General features: G+C 40.7%; 1 protein-coding gene and 1 pseudogene across 2 annotated transcripts in view; one reads left to right on the top strand and one right to left on the bottom strand.

The window, feature by feature from the left end:
- The window catches only part of MINPP1 (multiple inositol-polyphosphate phosphatase 1), a 210,614-nt gene that overhangs the window by 46,813 nt on the left and 143,585 nt on the right, over positions 1-20,216 (top strand). The window contains exon 5 of one of the 2 annotated variants that reach the window (XM_064374131.1): positions 741-3,407. The exons of the other annotated variant lie outside the window; for it this stretch is intronic. Within the exon in view, the coding sequence (XP_064230201.1) occupies positions 741-870 (130 nt within the window). The 3' untranslated portion in view covers positions 871-3,407. Of the gene's footprint in view, positions 1-740; positions 3,408-20,216 lie in introns of those variants that run through there. 2 annotated transcript variants of the gene reach the window in all.
- LOC105727573 (small ribosomal subunit protein eS4, Y-like) lies at positions 8,439-9,230 on the bottom strand (annotated as a pseudogene).

The following is a 20,216-nucleotide window of genomic DNA, read 5'->3' as shown; positions in this document are numbered from 1 at the left end:
AGATTTTATTTTATTTTTAGGACAGAGTCTCACTCTGGCCCAGGCTGGAGTGCAGTAGTGCCATCATAGCTCACTGCAGCCTCGAATTCAGCTCAAGTGTTCCTCCTGCCTCAGCTTCCCAAGTGTTTGAGACCACAGGCACACTCCACCATGCCCAGCTAATTTTTATATTTATTGTAGAGAGGGGGGTCTCACTGTGTTACTGAGGCTGATTTTGAATTCCTGGGCTCAAGTGATCCTCTCATATCAGCCTCCCAAAGTGCTGGGATTACAAGCATGAGCCACTGCACCTGGCCCATTCCTAGATTTTAAACCATTTAGACCCAAGAAATCCATGTTTACACTTTTGTTTGTTGTACTGGGAGAATAAATATTTGTTCATTAAAATGACAGTCTTCTGAGTTGGGTAATACTACTGGTAAAGTTTAATTCAGATATTTATTTTACATTATTTCTAAGATGGCCAATATGGAAAATTAAGTTGGAATGAAAGTCTATAGATTTTTGTCTGCATTAACAATTTGGGTGCTTTGGGAAACTTTTTCAACAAATATTCTGGAAAAAATACAGTTTAGATGTAAATTATGTAAGTATATTCTGGTGAAATGTATCCTTGCATACATACAGCTTAGACAATCTATTTAATGGATAAAAAAGGTTCTTAATTGGAAATAGCTAATTTTGCTCCAGCCATAGTTGCTTTTTATGTTTTTTATTTGTTTGTTTGTTTTTTTCTTTAGATACAATCTCACTCTGTCACCTAGGCTGGAGTGCAATGGCACAATCATGGTTCACTACAGCGTTGACCTCCTAGTCTCAAGTGCTTCTCCCACATCAGCCTCCCAAGTAGCTGGGACAATGGATGTATGACACTATGCCCTGCTAATTTTTTTTTTTAATCTTTTGTAGAAACAGGGTCTCAGTATGTTGCCCAGTCTGGTCTTGAACTCCTAGACTCAAGCAGTCCTCCCACCGCAACCACCCAAAGTGCTGGGATTGCAAGTGTGAGCCACCACACCTGCCAGTTTCTTTTTCTTAGATATTTTTCTTTACCTTTTTGAGATGAGAAGTCTAGTTTTGGTGAGACAAGATAGTGTTTTTTTCTCTTCTGTCTAAGCAGCTTTGCTCCCTCAAGCTTTTTGTCAGTATTTGCATTATGAAAATTAGGTTAAGGGCCTGGTTTTCTAATTTGTCTGTTTTAGATAGTCACACCACCCAAGTGCCATTTATAGTGGGAAGAAACAATTGTGTCAGCTATTCTTCCTCCTCCAGTCCTATGAGACTGAAAAGAATCTGAGAAGAGAAATTGAGATCCTTGGGGCCATTGAAAAAATAAGCTAGAAACAGCCTTCTCTACCTTTTCCTTGCTAAGAGATAATACACAAAACTCCCAGATTTAGATATAGATTCCAGAAGTAGCTAGGATTCTATTAATACACCCACATTACTCTGGTTGCAAGACCTCAGGTTTTTCTAGTTAGGAAATTGAGGGTAGAGTAGCTGACACTGGAACTTTCCAAATAGACTGCTAATTTTTGCTTCAGTCACCTGCTGGAGGTAGGAAAGTCAGTAATACTTGCTTTTCAAGTCTAGTGGCTATCTGCTGAGCTCTTGAAAAATAGCTGGAAGCATGGCTAGAAGACTTTTCCAACCCTGGGGCCTACATGATGTTTCAAAGGATTGTTTTATTTAACAGGTCTAAAAACTGACTATGTAAACCAAAAATAAATTTCTAAGCTCCCCAACTGACTGAATGGACCCCTTCTTGGCCAAGGCATCACAAAAAACCTGAACAACTAGTTCAAGCCATCACAGGAAGAAGGGCCTGGACATACCTGTTACATCCTCCTCCCTTTGAAGTTTAGGAATAACTGACCAGCATTAATGTGAAAATAGAGATCATAACACTGACAAAACAGACTCTGGCAATAAGACACCAAATTCAACCTGACTCTGGTACAGGATCATATAACAGCAGGCCCTGAAGGAAATCAAAGTATGTTACCCCAAAATACATTTCTTTGACATATTTTGAAATGGCCCTGCAAAGCCCTCTCTTGTGGACGAAATCTGCGTTCTGTAGAGAATCTCCTTCCCTTGCTAGGTCTCTTCTAGAGTCTGACACCTTTTAAGTTTCAATGAGAGAGATTTACCAACTATTCTGTCTGAAGCCTACTACATGGAGGCTTCATGTACATAAGAATCTTGGCTTCCACAACCTGCTTAACTTTAACATTTCTTTAGGCTGACTTCAACTCTTCAGGCAAAGCTTAACTCTTTCAACCAATTGCCCAGTTAGGAAATCTTTGAATCTACCTATGACCTGGCAGCCCTTCCACTTCAAGATGTCCTGCCTTTCTGGGCTGAACCAATGTATACCTTCCATGTAACCATGTATCAATTTATGCCTTTGCTTGTAACTTCTGTCTTCCTAAAATGTATAAAACGAAGCTGTAACCCAACCACGTTGGGTGCATGTTCTCAAGACCTCTTGAGGCTGTGTCATGTGCCATAGTCCTCAATCTTAGCAACGTAAGCCTAAATTGATTGATATTTGTCTCAGATTCTTTGTGGTTTAAATTACAAAGTATTTTATAAGCACTATTATAGACCTGAGTGCATGTATTTGTTGGTAGTTGTGCAAACATAGGTGAGTAAAGTTCAGTCTTAAAAGAAAATCATCTCATGTTACAGATCATACTGTATCAAAGTACTCTGTAATTCTCAATACTCAGCAATGTACCTGATGTTAATTACGTAATCTGTAAAATAAATCATGTATTAAATAATAGTTGCCATTAGGTAAGAAAAATATCTACATGTGCCAAGCACTATAGGTTGTACTTTGTTATTCTGTTTAATCCTCTGTACTGCACTGTGAAGTTGGTAGTATAAAACTCATTTTGCAGATGAGGAAATTGAGGTTATAATTTCAACTTTGTGTTGAAGATCCTATAGTAAACAGAGTAATTGGATGAATCAAAGAAATACCAGAAAACACAAGAAGACCCTTGGTAGCTGCTGCTTGCCTGCCTGCTCTGCTCCGCTCTCCTCCCCTCTCCTCTCTTTTCTCTTTCTTCTTTCTTTTTCTTTCTTTCTTTTTTGAGACAGAGTCTAGCTCTGTTGCCCAGGTTTGAGTGCAGTGGGGCAATCTCAGCTCACTGCAACCTCCACCTCCCAGGTTCAAGTGATTCTCCTACCTCCCAAGTAGCTGGGATTACAGGTATGCGCCACCACACCTGGCTAATTTTTTTATTTTTAGTAGAGATGGGATTTCACCATCTTGGCCAGGCTGGGCTCAAACTCCTAACCTCCAGTGACCACTGCTGCCTCAGTCTCCCAAATTGGTGGTATTACAGGCATGAGACACTACACCCAGCCTGGGCATATATTCAGACCTCATAAAGGAGGAGCCCAAAGTACACAGAACTGGCATCAGCAGGCACATATTATGACAATGTTGTTTGACTGATCTTCCATCTTTGACCTGTTTATACAAGGATAGGGTATATGAAAGAAGAAAGTGCCTTTTTTTTTTTTTGTCATGTTAAGCACTATTCATATTTGTTACAGCAATATCAGTGGTTGAAGTGGAATTTGGACCTAATTTATTTGGGGTGTTTTGATGTGCAGGTTGCTTCAGTAACATAAACTGACTGCAACTAATTCTTGATTCTGCACAGCACTGCAATAAAAATGCTTTTGAATATGCTGCTACCCTTTGGCCTTCTCTGTAGCCATTGGCTATAGTTGTTGAGGCCAAGAAGTTGCATGCTTAGCAGGAAATGGAAAGGAGAAGAACGTGTCAGCCTACTAGTTGACCTTTTCTATGACACATCAATTCTATTTCCCCAGGCTTAGCTGACTGCACTATGCACCTTGTCTAGAAGGCTTTCTGAGTTAACCAGGAGTGTGGGACGAGTTAATTGATTTTTATGCTGTCCCTTAGAAATGTATTTGTAGTATTTTAAAGCAAAGCACATCTCAGACCTTTCTGGAAATTCAAAATTCAAAGTTGTTTGAATTTCAGAATAATGGGAACTTGAGTTATATTGTTTGTTTGTTTTCCCTTTCATTGCTTTTATAACCCTTTTGAGCAATAACTACCTAACAGGCATGGAAGATAAAATATTTTGTGCCCTCAAATATTTTATGTACATACATAGTGTGTATGTGTTAATTGTTAGTCCTGTTTTAGAAACAATGTCTGTTAGGAAGTCCTCCGTCTTCAAAGGCTTCCCAAAAGAAGGATGGTTTCTGTTCTTGAATTAGAATTTTATGCCTGTGATCTACCCTTCACCCCATCTCTATTTAGTGAAGCAGCTGTAATCTATGTATACCAGCCCTTATAGCCTCACTCCTATAACTCAACTGTAGAGTCCATAAAGCCAGGCTTATTGAGCACACAGCAATGGCAGCTGGCAGATGTTTACCAGATATCTATGTTGCAGAATGTTATGGGAGATGAAGAAGGCAAGAATTTGCTACTGACTTGTCAGAGGCAAGTTGCGTATGTTGCCCATAAAAATGATCTCTGCCCTACTCCATCTTATAAACTGAGTATGCCACTTTGTGATCACAATAATTTGTATGACAACAAACACCACATGACCACCAGTTGTTTTGTATCAGTAAAATCTTATTACATACAGACATTGCTAGAAAATGTTCCCCAATCTGAGGACCTGACTATAAAATTTGATCTCCCAGTGATGACCTTGCCACAAATGTGGCATCACCTGGGGACTTGGGAGCCAATATGTGGGCTTTTCCTATATACCTACTTCTAATTCATTGTTCTGAACCTCAGTTGGGGTGATGGGTAGGGGGTTGGTCAAGAGGGCTGTTTCTTGTCCTTTCTAAGATCTGATTCAGTTGCCACCCCCATTTTTATCTGACTTCCCTTTCCTTTACCCTTTTTGTCCCTGTCCTTTTTAACATAAGATTTTTTCCCCCGGGGGAGTCTACTCAAAGCAGGGGTGTATCCTAGAAGGGATCTTCAGCTGGTGAAGTTTGAGAACTCATAGGGCCCACCTGCTTAAGTCCCTTCATCACTTGAGGTAAACTTACTGTACAACACCAGTTTGTCTGCTGTTGTCTGTTGGTCCTCTCCATTTTCAGTGAGTTCCTTTGGGTGACTTGGGAGTCCCCTAGTTCATAGACCCATCAGCCACCCAAAGCTTCCTTCTGCTGCTGCTTACAAAGATGATACTTACACAGTAGGAGACTCAGATTTGGAAATTCTTGGGGATAATTTATCACCTAGTTTTGTTGTAGATTCTTTTTTGTGGGTTTTTGTTTTTTTCATTTTATTTAAGACTAGTCAAGTGTAGTAGTGAGAAGAGGGAAAAAGTAGAAACAAGGAGTTTGATCTGTGACTGAACAATCAATTGAAACAGCTCCCTTCACACTAGGCTTTTTTTTTTTTTCTTTCTATTTTCTCTCTCTCTCTCTCTTTTATTTTATTTTATTTTTTTGAGATGGAGTCCCTCTGTGTTGCTCCAGCTCATCTCAACCTCCTGGGTTCAAGTGCCTGCCTCAGCCTCCCTCGAGTAACTGGGATTACAGGCACATATCACTGTACCCATTTGCCACTTTAGTTGCTGTTTTTATGCGGAGTGGGGGTGATGGGTTGAAATATTTTTAAAATCATGCCATCAGTATCATTTGAGAATTTTCCTAAGTCTTTTAGAGGATTGCATGTTGAACATATTTTAATCTGCTTCTACATACTTATTCATCATTCACATATCTTCTTTGGTAAAGTGCCTGTTCAAATATTTTGCCCATTTTAAAAGTGGGTTGTATGAGGAAGGATGGCTGACTAGATGCATTTTGTACTTGCCTTCTCCACTACAAGAAACCAAAATAGTGAGTAAATAATCACACTTTGAATAGATCATCTGAGAGAACACTGGAAGTCAACAGAAAAGTGACAAGAAACACCTAAGGCAAGGAAGGAGAGGAAAGCAAGGCAGACTGCTTGACTGGAATTAGCTGGGAGCCACTCCCCCATGTAGGGAAAGGGTAAGTGAGAAACCCCCAGTAGACCACATTCTTACCACAATATTCTGCTATCTTAGCCATAGGAGAGCTCTTGAAACCTCCCAGGCCCTGAAACAAACAAAGGCAGCTACCTGAAGAACATACAGTAGCACAGCTCCAAGGATGGAGCTTGCATTGGGTCCCACTCCCGCCTCCACCAAGCCATAAGCAGCTACAGCAAGGCACCATTTTGAGAACCCAACCCCCAACAGGCTACCCATTGCCCTGGGGCTCAGCAGCTCCAGGGCTGAGGCACAAATGAAGCAGGGCTGCTGCTGCCAGGGTTGAAGCACAAGTAAGGTGATTGTGCCCCACCCTCCCCAGTGGCAGGGCCACAGCATGACTGTTGCCACCTCACCTGAGCATTCCACCAGGGGCCTTGAGATTGCCCCACCACTGCCTATCATGGCAGCACCTGCACACAGCATCAGGTGGCCTGAGGACAAGTCTGCCTAGGTCAGCTTGGCCCCCACCCCATATCAGAGCATGTAATCTAGGGGCTTAGGGATTGCCAAGCCCAGCCCACCACCATTGGCACCTGAGCACTCCTCTAGGGGGCCTGAGATTGAGCCTACCCAACCTTCTGCTACCACCACAGCTGACACCTACCTGCATATGCTACCTGGGGGTCTGGACACTAGCCCATCCAGGCTATCGTGGCCACCATCAATAGCAGCACATACCACTCAGGACCCAGAGAGTCATCTCAGTACTGCTACTGCCATTGCCTAGAACATGCCAAGTGCCCAGAGGCCTGAGAACGTGCTCACCCCCACAGCCCATTGCTGCCACTTCTGGCATTCAAGCAAGCTCAAGAACTGTTCTGGAGGCTCAAGAACTGGCGTGCCTGGACTTGCTGACACCAATACCAACTTGGGGCCCAAGACAAGCAGGCTCAGCCCACTGGGATCTGAAGACTGGACCATGAGGCATCCAGTCCCCAGCAAAACTTCACCACAGTTTCCATTAGTAACTGTACCCTAAGCCATCAAAGAAATCATAAATACTACTGATGCTGCTTACAGCCAAACAAATCATACAGAGACTACCCTACTGCATGCACCTAGAATTAAAGTCAATGTATACGACCCAACCAAAATCACAGATACATCTTCAGGAAAAAGTCCTCCTGTACTAAAGCAAATTGATAAGATTGAAAGAAATGACTGTTATACAATGTGTAAATTGATAAGATTGAAAGAAATGACTGTTATACAATGTGCAGATATCAATGTAAGGACACAGGAAACATTGAAAAAACAAGAAAATATGACACCTTCAAAGACCCTTGTCTCTCACCATATACAAAAATCAACTCAAGATGGATTAAAGACTTGAATGTGATGCCTGAAACTACACCATTGATGGGAACGTGAGTTAGTACAACCACTAGAGAAAACAGTTTGGAGATTTCTCAAAAAACTAAAAACTACCATATGATTCAGCAATGCCGCTACTGGGTATTTATTAAATAAAAGGAAATTTGTTTGTTACAGGGATACCTACACATGCATGTTTATTGCAGCTCTATCCATAATAGCAAAGATGTAGAATCAACCTAAGTGTTGATCAATGAATGAAGAAAATGTATATATACACAAAGGAATACTATTTGGCCATTAAAAAGAATGAAATCATGTCATTTGCAGCAATATGGATGGAACAACAGGTCATTATGCAAGTGAAATAAATGAAGCACAGAAAGACAAATACTACATGTTCTCATATGTGGGAGCTGAAAAAGTTAATCTCATGGAGGTAGAGAATGCAAATGATAGATACCAGAGGCTAGGAATGGTGTGTGAGTGTAAGGGGGCTTAAAAAGAGGTTAGGTTAATGGGTATAAACATACAATTAGATAGAATAAATAAGTTCTAATGTTCAAAAGCGAGTAGAAATGACTATAGTTAGCAATAATGTATTGTATATTTCAAATTAGCTGGAAGAGAGGACTTGAAATGGTCCCAACACAGAGAAATGATAAATACTCAAGGTGATGGATACCTTGAATACCCTGACTTGATCACTACATATTGTATGCATGTAACAAATACATGTACCCTACAAATATGTAAAATATTACATATCAGTTAAAACAAAAACAAAAAAAGTGGGTTGTCTTCTTATTGAGATGTTAGTGTTTTTTACATATTTTGATATAAATCCTTTATCAGATAAGTTTTTCAAATATTATCTTCCAAACTTTGGTTTCTTTTGATCAACATGATTTATAAAATTCATGTTGTTCATGAGATATAATTCATTCATTCCCAGGGTTGTATTATATTTCATTGTATGAATATACCATACTTTATTTTTTTAAACACGTTTATTTTTTTTAATGAGTTTATTCACTATTTGTGCAAAGAAAAAAGATATGCTGCCACTGCAATTTAGCCCCTACTCTGTTTAGTGGCCAGCCTCTTGTCTCTCTCTTCAGCAATAGTAAGTTGGATGCCTTTTCCCTTGGGCAGGGAAATCCAAGGTTTATTGTCATTACCAATGACAAAAATGTTGGAAAGCCTCATGGCAAAGCTGTTGCCATTGGCATCCTTCACATGCACCACATTGAAAGAACCAGGATGTCTTTCCCTGTTGGTTATCATACCAACACAACCAAGGTTGGCTCCACTAATCACCATACACACATTGCCCATGTCGAATTTGATAAAGTTGATTATCTTACCAGTCCCTAAATCAATCTGCACAATATCATTCACCCTGGTGAGTGGATCTGGGTAGCGGATGGTTCGAGCACCATGAGTCATCAGGCGTGGGATTCCCTTCATCCCCACCGTAATCTTCCTCACTTTGCACAACTGTACTTTGCCTCTTCCACTGTGATTCAGTGAGCAACAAAACAGCCCTTCATGTCATAGACCAGGCAGAAATGCTTACCTGTCTTCTCAACGCTGATGATATCCACGAATCCAGCAGGATATGTGATGTTCACTTGAACCTTGCCATCAATTTTGGTGAAGTTTTGCATACCTATGTTCTTTACTTCATCTCCAGTCAACACATACTTGAGTCTATTCCTGAGGAAGATGATAAGGGGAAGATAATTCCCTCAGCTTGTGGGGACCTGTCAATGGACAGTGTGCTTATACGCCTGTTAGTTTGTTGAGCATCCAATGCTTCAGCACTGCAACATGCTTCAAGTGCTTCTTGGGACCCCCAGGCATGGCAAAACCCTGTGATTGAACTCTATTCTTTTCTCGATGGGCATTAGTGTAATTTAAAGCTTTTGGCTATGAGAATAGTATTGCTATTAACATTCTGTGTCTTTTTTCTTTTTTGAGACAGAGTCTCACTCTGTTGCCCAGGCTGGAGTGCAATGGCTCAATCTCGGCTCACTGCACCCTCTGCCCCCCAGGTTCAAATGATTCTCCAGCCTCAGATTCCTGAGTAGCTGGGATTATAGGCAGGTGCCACAATACCCGGCTAATTTTTTTTGTATTTTTAAAAGAGACGGGGTTTCACCATGTTAGCCAGGATAGTTTTGATCTCCTGACCTCGTGATCCGCCCACCTCGGCCTCCCAAAATGCTGGGATTAACAGGCATCAGCCACCGTGCCTGATGACATTGTGTGTCTTTTGGTGAACATATATATGCATTTCTGAAATTATGTATGCAATTTTATTTAGAATGGAATTGCTAGGTCATGGAGTATGTATGTGCTCCGCTTTGATATATACTGCCAAAAGGTTTTCCAAAACAGTTGTACCAGTTTACACTCCCACCAATGGTATGTGAAAGTGCCATTGACTGACATTCTACCACCACTTGGTACTATCTGTCCTTTTCATTTTATCCATTATTGTGGTGTGTTGAGGTATCTCATAATAGTTATAATTTGTATTTCTTTGATGACTAATGAAATTAGTCCCCCTTTAAAATTACCATTATGTAACTTATTTTGTGAAGTGACTATTTATATCTTTTGCCCATTTTTCTGTTGGATTGTCTGCCATTTCTTATATTGATTTGTAGGCTCTAGTAGCTTTTATATTTTATTCTTTATCCTTAATATTCTGAAATGTAATTACAGAATTGCTCTTATTTAGTATGAGAGGATAGACCTGAAAGTCGTATCTTTTTCCAATTCTGGAAACTTCTCAATATTTCTTTCTTTAAATATTATTTCTCGGCTATTTCTTCCATTCTCCTTTCCCAGAACTTCTACTGGATATATTAATATTAATATGCTGGATATTTTTCCATCTGTTCACCTTTTAGTCAATTCTCTAAAACTTTTTACTGCTTTCCTATATTTTTAAACTCTTATCTCTCTGCTGCTTTTACTACTGTTGTCCACTCTTAAATGAATTCAATCTTTTGATATATATATTTTTAAATTCTTTACTAATTTTTAAAGATTTCAGTGACCACTTAAAAATAGTTTCCAACACTTTTAATTGGTTCTTTTCCATATTCACTTATTTTATTTCTGCCTGTTTTTGCCTTAGCTTTTGTTGTTTTGTTTTGTTTTTTAATATGCTTTTTAAAAATTTTATTTTCTTTTTTTAATTGGATTTTAGGTTTTGGGGTACATGTGAAGAACATGCAAGATTATTGCATAGGTACACACATGGCAGTGTGATTTGCTGCCTTCCTCCTCATAACCTATATCTGGCATTTCTCCCCATGCTATCTCTCCCCAACTCCCCACCCCCCGGTGTCCCTCCCCTATTTCCCCTCAACAGACCCCAGTGTGTGATGCTCCCCTCCCTGTGTCCATGTGTTCTCATTGTTCAACACCCACCTATGAGTGAGAACATGCAGTGTTTGATTTTCTGTTCTTGTGTCAGTTTGCTGAGAATGATGGTTTCCAGGTTCATCCATGTCCCTACAAAGGACACAAACTCATCGTTTTTTATGTCTGCATAGTATTCCATGGTGTATATGTGCCACATTTTCCCTGTCCAGTCTATCGTTGAAGGGCATTTGGGTTGGTTCCAGGTCTTTGCTATGGTAAACAGTGCTGTAATGAACATTCGTTTGCATGTGTCCTTATAGTAGAACGATTTATAATCCTTTGGATATATACCTAGTAATGAGATTGCTGGGTCAAATGGAATTTCTATGTCTAAGTCCTTGAGGAATCGCCACACAGTGTAAATGGTTGAACTAATTTACACTCCCACCAACAGTGTAAAAGTGTTCCTATTTCTCCACATCCTCTCTAGCATCTCTTGTCTCCAGATTTTTTAATGATCGCCATTCTAACTGGCGTGAGATGGTATCTCAATGTAGTTTTGGTTTGCAGTTCTCTCATAACCAGTGATGAAGAGCATTTTTTCATATGTTTGTTAGCCTCATGTATGTCTTCTTTGGTAAAGTGTCTGTTCATATCCTTTGCCCACTTTTGAATGGGCTTGTTTGTTTTTTTCTTGTAAATCTGTTTTAGTTTGTAGATTCCGGATATCAGCCCTTTGTCAGATGGGTAGATTGCAAAAATTTTTTCCCATTCTCTTGGTTGCTGATTCACTCTAATGACTGTTTCTTTTACTGTGTAGAAGCTGTGGAGTTTGATTAGGTCCCATTTGTCTATTTTGGCTTTTGTTGCCAATGCTTTAGGTGTTTTGGTCATGAAGTTCTTGCCTATGCCTATGTCCTGAATGGTTTTGCCTAGATTTTCTTCTAGGGTTTTTATGGTGTTGGGTCTTATGTTTATGTCTTTAATCCATCTGGCATTAATTTTAGTGTACAGTGTCAGGAAGGGGTCCAGTTTCTGCTTTCTGCACATGGCTAGCCAGTTTTCCCAACACCATTTATTAAACAGGGAATCCTTTCCCCATTGCTTGTTTTTGTCAGGTTTGTCAAAGATCAGATGGTTGTAGATGTGTGGTGTTGCCTCCGAGGCCTCTGTTCTCTTCCAATGGTCTATATCTCTGTTTTGGTACCAGTACCATGCTGTTTTGATTACTGTAGCCTTGTAGTATAGTTTGAAGTCTGGTAGTATGACGCCTCCAGCTTTGTTCTTTTTGCTTAGAATTGACTTGGCTATGCAGTCTCTCTTTTGGTTCCATATGAAGTTTAAGGTGGTTTTTTCCAGTTCTGTGAAGAAGGTCATTGGTAGCTTGCTGGAGATAGCGTAGAATCTGTAAATTACTTTGGGCAGTATGGCCATTTTCATGATATTGATTCTTCCTAACCATGAACATGGAATGTTTCTCCATCTGTTTGTGTCCTCTCTTATTTCGTTGAGCAGTGGTTTGTAGTTCTCCTTGAAGAGGTCCTTCACGTTACGTTCCTTGTTAGTTGTATTCCTAGGTATTTTATTCTCTTTGTAGCGATTGTGAATGGCAGCTCGTTCTTGATTTGGCTCTCTTTAAGTCTGTTATTGGTGTATAGGAATGCTCGTGATTTTTGCACATTAATTTTGTATCCTGAGACTTTGCTGAAGTTGCTTATCAGTTTCAGGAGATTTTGGACTGAGACGATGGGGTCTTCTAAATATACAATCATGTCATCTGCAAATAGAGACAATTTGACTTCCTCCTTTCCTATTTGAATACCCTTTATTTCTTTTTCTTGCCTGATTGCTCTGGCTAGAACTTCCAATACTATATTGAATAGGAGTGGTGAGAGAGGGCATCCTTGTCTAGTGCCAGATTTCAAAGGGACTGCTTCCAGTTTTTGCCCTTTCCGTATGATATTGGCTGTTGGTTTGTCATAAATAGCTTTTATTATTTTGAGATACGTTCCATCAATACCTAATTTATTGAGGGTTTTTAGCATAAAGGGCTGTTGAATTTTGTCAAAGGCCTTCTCTGCATCAATTGAGATAATCGTGGTTTTTGTCTTTGGTTCTGTTTATTTGGTGAATTATGTTTTTAGACTTGTGTATGATGAACGCTAGATTCTTTTTAATTATTTTAATCTCTTTGTTAAGTTTGTCTGATAGAATTCTGGATTCCTTCTCTGTGTTCTTTTGAATTTCTTTGAGTCTCCTCAAAGCAACTATTTTTGAATTCTTTATCTAAAACGTCACGTCTTTGTTTTTCCAGGATTTGTCCTGCTGGATTATTTATAGTTCATTTGGTGAGATCTTATTTTCCTGGATTGTTTTGATACTTATAAATGTTCTTCAGTGTCTGGGCATTGAAGAATTAGGAATTTATTGTAGTCTTTACAGTCTGGGCTTGCTTGTACCCATGCTTGTTGGGAAAGCTTTTCAGATATTTGGAAGGACTTGGGTGTTGTGATGTAAGCTGTGTCTGCTTTAGAGGACCCTTCAAGCCCAGTAATGCTGTGTTTCTTGCAGACTTGTAGAGGTACCACCTTTATGGTTTTGGCCAGTGCCCGGGATAATTCTCTGGATTATAGGCAGAGACACTTGTTCTCTTCCCTTACTTTCTCCCAAACAAACAGAGTGTCTTTCTCTTTGTTCTGAGCCACCTGAAACTGGGAGTGGAGTGACATAAGTAACTCTGTGGCTACCATGATTATGACTGTGCTGGGTCAGACTTGAAGCCAGCACAGCACTGGGTCTCACCCAAGGCCCGCTATAACCACTCACTGGCTACCGCCTATGCTCACTCAAGGTCTTGGGGCTCTACAATCAGCAGGTGGCAAAGCGAGCCAGGCCTGTGTTCTTTCCTTCATGGTGGCAAGTTCCCCCACACCCTGGGTGGGTCCAGAGGTGCCATTGGCAGCCAGGAACTAGCATCAAAAACCTTATAAGTCAACCTGGTGTTTTACTGTACTGTGGATGGCTTGGCACTCAGACTACAAGATGCATTCCTTTCCTTTCTTCCCTCCCCTTTCCAAAGGCAGAGAAACCTCACTCTGTGGCCACCACCACAGGTCTGGAAGTACTGCCAGACCACCTCTGGCAGGCATTCCCTTAAGCCCTGAAGTCTCTTCAGTCAGCTTGTGGTGAATGCTGCCTGGCCTGCCACTCACCCTTCAGGACACTGGGCCTTCCTCTGGCCAAGGGCAGGTCCAGAAATGCTGTCCAAGAGCCAAGTCCTGGACCCCAGGAGCTTGGTGCTCTACTGTTCTGTGGCTGAGCTGGTTCTTGAAGCCAGCAAGTTTCACGCTCTCACCCAAGGCCCTCAACATAGTACCTGGGTGTCACTGCTGGTTATTCAGGGACCAAGGGCTCTTCAATTAGCAGTGATGAATACTGCCAGGACTGGGTCCTTCCCTTCAAACTGCAGGTTCCCTTCTGGCCCAGGGTGTGTCTAGCTCCAGATGACATTTCTAGACACACCCTGGGCCAGAAGGAAAAGAACCTCATATCTCTAACTCATGCCCTATCCTGCTGTATCTATGATGCAAGACAAAGTCCTCTCCACTTTTTCTTCTCCTCTCCTCAAATAGAAAGAAGGGATCTGTTTTGGATCCCTGAGCCATGTAGCCTGAGGTTAGTGAAGGGGTGATGCTAGCACTCCCTTAGCAGCACTAGCTGTCTCAGTAGGTCATGTGCCCAATGAGATCAATAATTGACCTCTGACTAGGGCTGGTTTCATGTACCTTCTGTGGGTAAGAGTCAGCTGAGTATGGTCCAGTTTTCCTTTCTGCTCTAACAGGACAGCACTAAGTTTAGTGCCTCACAATTGCTGTGCTTTCCTTCCCCCAGCACATAGGAACTCTTCAGCACCGTGCAGCCACTGCAGGGGGCTGTGGGAGGGGTTACATTAGTGACTCAAGGGTGATTTTTTCTACCTGTTCAGTGCCTCTTTCAGCAGCAATGCAAAGTGAAAACCAGGTACTGTGAGTGCTTACCTGATATTTGGTTCTTCTGAAGGTGCTTTTATGGGTGTAGATAGTTGTTAAATTGGTCTCCTTGTTGGGGAGCAGGGTGCAATTGGTGGAGTCTTCTATTCTGCCATCTTGCTCTGCCTCCTCCTGGTAATCCATAAAATTAATTTTAATTTCATCCTGAATGAATTCAGGTTCTCATTGTTGATTTTATTTTATTTTTTTCTTAGCATGTGATTTATTTTTGTTTGGAATGTCTTTGTCATGCCTCCTTATGGTAGAAGTTGTCTTATTTTTCTCACTTTCTCCTTTTTTCAATCTTCCTATCCTCACCCATTACCTATCTAGTGGTTTTACAGTTGCCACAACCTAGATGCCTGTCCTAAAGCATGTCTTACCAGGACATTTGAGGGTCTCCTGTATCATCAGGCCATTCCTAGTTTCAGCATTTATAGCCAGTGCCTAGCATATAATAGGAACTCAATAAAATATAGTTGGTCCTTTGTATGTGTGTGTTCAACCAATGCAAATTCAAAATATTTTTTATGTATGCATTTAGGTCAAGCACAGTAGCTCATGCCTGTAATCCCAACACTTTCAGAGCTGGAGGCAGGAAGATCGCTTGAGCTCAGGAGTTTGAGACCAGTCTGGTTAACATAGCAAGACCTTGTCTCTACTAAAAATTAAATTTAAAGAAATCAACTAGACACAGCAGTGTATGCCTTTAGTCCAACTACTCAGAAGACTGAGGCAGAATTGCTTGAGCTGGGGAGATTAAGGCTGCAGTGAGCTGTAATCATGTTGCTGCACTCCAGCCTGGGCGATGGGGTGAGACCTCATCTCCAAAAAAAAAAATGCATTTATACTGAACATGTACAGACTTTGATTTCTTGTCATTGTTACCTAAACAATATAGTATAACAATATTTTCATAGCATTTACCTTGTATTAAGTATTATAAGTAATCTAGAGATGATTTAAAGGATATGGGAGGATGTGCATAGGTTATATGCAAATACGGCAGCATCTTATATCAGAGACTTGAGCATTGGGATTTTGTTAGCCATGGGAGATCCTGAAAACAATCCCCCATGTATGAAGGGATAATATGTATGCTGAATGAATTGAAGGAACTGAAGTTCTGAGCCTGGTAGGGTAGTTGCTCCCAGCTCTGTCTTCTGGCTTTTCCTCTCCCTCTGGTGGGCGTATCCAGGCCAGGAGTCCAAAGGCTCTCACTCACCTCCTGAAAACGCCTACACCAGTGGGGCTTTAGGTGAGGCACGTCTGCTCTCTAGGACATGTCACTCCTTTGTTAACTTTCTAGTTATTTCTGGAGTCTCTTTTTCTTACCGTGAGAATAGTCAGATCCAGAGAACCAGGATGTGGGCTTTGGGTGGAAGGGGCTAGAAGAACTGCTTTGCTCCTATGTTGTATGCCTGCCTTAAGCCATGTGAAAGGGATCTTCCACATGGTCCTGTTCAGCTTGCCACGGTTTGCATGGGAGTTCAGGTCAAAGTCTTATCACATGTATATTCTTGGCTTTGGCCTTTGTGCTGTTGTTTTTGTTTCTCTCAAGGAGGGAAGGGGTCTCAGGGAAAGGAAGGAAGAAAGGAGAGAGGCATTTGAAATCCCAAGTCCCTGCCATCTCTCCCTCTCTCTGTTAATCTCTGTTTCTTTATACTATGACTTGCTTATTCATGGAAATCTGTCTGAGGGAAGGCTGTGGTCAGAAGCTGGAAAATTGTCCATCTGCATGCCAATTTACTGTCCCATTCATTTCAGTTGCGCTGGCAGGCAAGAAAGAATAGCAGGAGAAGCTAACAGATCGTGTGCTTACTTAATGTGCTTGGCCCTGGTCTACGTCTTTCACTTATATATAGTCTCTTAGATCCTTGCAGTAACCTCAGGTTACTTGAGTTACCTGTGACCCAGTATTGTGGTCAATATTGTTATGAATTCTATTTACAGTTGAGGAAATGGGGCTCAGCAAGAAGTACCTTGCCCAAAGTCAGAATTGCCCAAGTTCTAGGAAACAAAGTCAAGCAATCTGACTCTGGAGCCAGCATTCCTACCCATTATGTTTGTCTCTGTCCTCCTCACACGCATACTGATGAAAAGCCAACAGCTGCTTACTGTGGCCCAACCCTACTGCTACACACAAGGAATTTGCTCCTGAAGGTGGAGGGAAGTTCATCTGCCTTGAAGACCACCACCCACAGGAGAGGGCTGATATTCTACCATCAGCTTTCCTTTTGACTGAAAGCTTGTCTACTTTGCCATCAAGTGACACACCAAACTGCATCAGCCATTTCTTCTGCATGAAAGAATAAATTCAATATTTTCCTGGGTGGATTGTTTATCTTTTTGTACTTCTGCCTAGAGAGTTGCCATTTGGGCTATCGTTATTTGTCTTCATGAAATTATCTATATCTGAGTTTCCCAGTTTGTCAGTCGTTTCTAAAACATTTACTGACCATTGTAAATAGTGACCTTTTATAGCATTTATGTATCATTTGGAAAGGATCTATTGACCCAATAGTTATTTTAATCTAAAAAGTTTTAGCAAGAGAGCTGAAGAAAGTGAACATGGTAGGACAACTCAAAGCCAGAGCGAATGGTGTATTTCTGTTCTCAGTGAAATCATGGTTTGCTGGCAGTCAGAATGAGTTTCAGGCCAGAATGATGAGTGGGTCAGCCAAAGGACAAGAATACCATATTTCTTTTCAGTAATTTAATTGGGTGACCTTGGAAATCACTCGGGTCTGTCTGCAAGGGAGGAAAGACATAGAGAAGCACTGTATTTGCCAGAATTGTAATGAACTTTTAGATGATTTTTTTAAAAAAGTCTCTATAGTGTATGCAAGGAAACACTTTAAGGAATAACATCCTTGTATCCCAAACACATCTTTAGCATATAAAATGACTATTTTTCACACAAATTTGGCTTCTCAAAATAACTGGTTTTAACCTTGCTGAGCTAGAAAATGAAGGCTCAAATTTTCTTCACATCTCCCTCCTTGCCTTCCAAACATTTATGAATGTTTGCTGAAACTAATTCATTCTCAGATGCTCCATTCAAGATAATTGGGTGATAAAACAAGTTACAACTATGTCAAAGGTCACAGGAAAGTGGGATCATAAAGAAAATAATTGGTAGGGAGTTTACAAGTTAAATAATGACTTCTGGCTGCATCCATGTTACTGCAAAAGGCGTATTATTTTCCATTTTTATGGCTGTGTAGTATTCCATGGTATACACATACCACAGTTTCTTTATATAATCCACTATTGATGGGCACCATGTCTTTGCAATTGTGAATAGTACTGAAGTGAACATATGAGTGCACGTGTCCTTTGGGTAGAATGATTTATTTTTGGAATACATAGCCAGTAATGGGATTGCTGGGTTAAATGGTAGTTCTAAGTTCTTTAAGAAATGTCCAAACTGTTTTCCACTGTGGCTGAAATAATTTACACTCCCACCAACAGTGTATAAAGCATTCTCTTTTCACTGCAGCCTTTTCAGCATCTTTTGTTTTTGACTTTTTCATGTTAGCCATTCTGATTGGTGTGAGATGGTATCTCATTGTGGTTTTGATTTGTGTAACAAATAACTTTTTAAGTCTAAGTATGTCCCAAATATTGCACAGGACATACTTAATAAGTTGAGTGAACTGTAACTCAGTAAATTATTGGTATGATCAGCAATTTTTATGCTGCAGAAGCGCTGGCTTGGAAGGAATGGGAGTTTTGAACCAAAAGAATAAACTTACAAAGTATGTGGATGTGGATGTACATATGTGTGTGGGGGAATGATAGGAAAAGTGAAGAAAATGAGTTAATGTTAGAAATCCAGAAGCTTATCCAGGATTGATTAACACATTCTCTTGAAAAGAATTTTCATGAGGTTGGTTAACAACATATAAATTCAACTTTGTAAGAACCAATTGCTTAAAGCCTGTACCAACAGGATGTGAGTTTTGGTACTGTCTTAGTCCATTTTCTGTTTATATCAGAAGACCTGAAATGGAGCAATTCATAAGAAATGAAATTTATTTCTTATAGTTCTGGAGGCTGGGAAGTCCAGGGTTAAGCGGGTGCAACCAATGACAGCCTTCTCTTCTTGCTAGTAGGGATCTTCTGCAGAATCCAGAGGAGACACAGGACATCACATGGCTAGGGGATGGAACTGGCTAGCTCAGGGTTCTCTTCCTCTGCTTATAAAACCATTAGTCTCATGTTCATGATGACCCATTAACCCACTAACTCATTAAGTATGAATAGATTAATGGATTAGTGGATTCTTGGATTATTATGGATTAATCCATTCATGAGGGCAGAGCCCAATCAGCTCTTTTTTTTTTTTTTTTTGGAGACAGTGTCTCACTCTGTCGGCTAGAGTGCAGTGGCACAATCAACAGCTCACTGCAGCTCTGACCTCCTCAGGCTCAGGTGATCCTCCCACTTCAGCCTTCCAAATAGCTGTGACCACAGGTGTGCACCACTATGCCCAGCTAATTTTTGTATTTTTTATAGAGATGGGGTTTCACCATGTTGCCCACACTGGTCTCAAACTCCTGGGCTCAAGTGATCTGCCCACCTCAGCCTCCCAAAGTGCTGGGATTACAGGCATGAGCCATCTCACCTAGCCCTAGTCACCTCTTATAGGCCTCACCTCTCAGTACTGCCACATTGGGAATTAAATTTCAACATGAGTTTTGGAGGGGACATTCAAACCATAGCACACATTACAACTTTTCAGCAGACTGAAATGGTATGGTTGTTGGCCTCTTTCAAAGAATAAATTTTGCTTTCAAGCCCTTAATATGTCAGACTCTGCATCTATTCTCTTCTCTCCTAATAGCCAGGTCTAAGATTCCTTGGCTGGTGGGTGGATGATGCATGCCGGACCAGCTGAAAGGTCACTGAGTCTACCACTCTGCAGAACACTTAGTCTATGTCTGAAATTGTGGGGAGGTGTTCAAAAGAAAACATGTCTGACCTTGAAGAGTTTGCAATCCTATTGGAAAAGTCTGGAGAAGAGATGATAGATAATTGTCAAATTGAGTCACTTCATGGAACACATGTTCTATGAAGCCTTGGTTGATTTCCCCACTGTATCCCCAGTGCATAGAACGGTACCTTGCAAACAGTGGGTGCCCCATAAACATTTGATGAATGAATAAATAAGTTTTAGCTGCATTCACCAAGGAATGCAGCTAATAAAGCAGTTTAGACTGAAATGGGACTTAAAGATCTGGCTGAACAAAAAGTGTCATCATCATCATCGTCATCATTGCAGCTGCCATTTACTGTGAACCAGGTTCTGAGCACAGTACTTTATAATAATTCTGCACGTGTTCTAATAGCCCTTAAACATTTAGGCCTATCTGGCCCAAAAGTCCATTTCCTTCTGCAAATCAGCTTGAATATCATCTCAGTGAGATATTCTCTAACC

Source organism: Aotus nancymaae, unplaced genomic scaffold (assembly GCF_030222135.1).
Source record: "Aotus nancymaae isolate 86718 unplaced genomic scaffold, 86718_ANA_hifiasm-v0.15.2.pri h1tg000010l, whole genome shotgun sequence".
Classification (NCBI taxonomy): domain Eukaryota; kingdom Metazoa; phylum Chordata; class Mammalia; order Primates; family Aotidae; genus Aotus; species Aotus nancymaae.
This window is presented reverse-complemented; position numbering and strand designations above follow the sequence as displayed.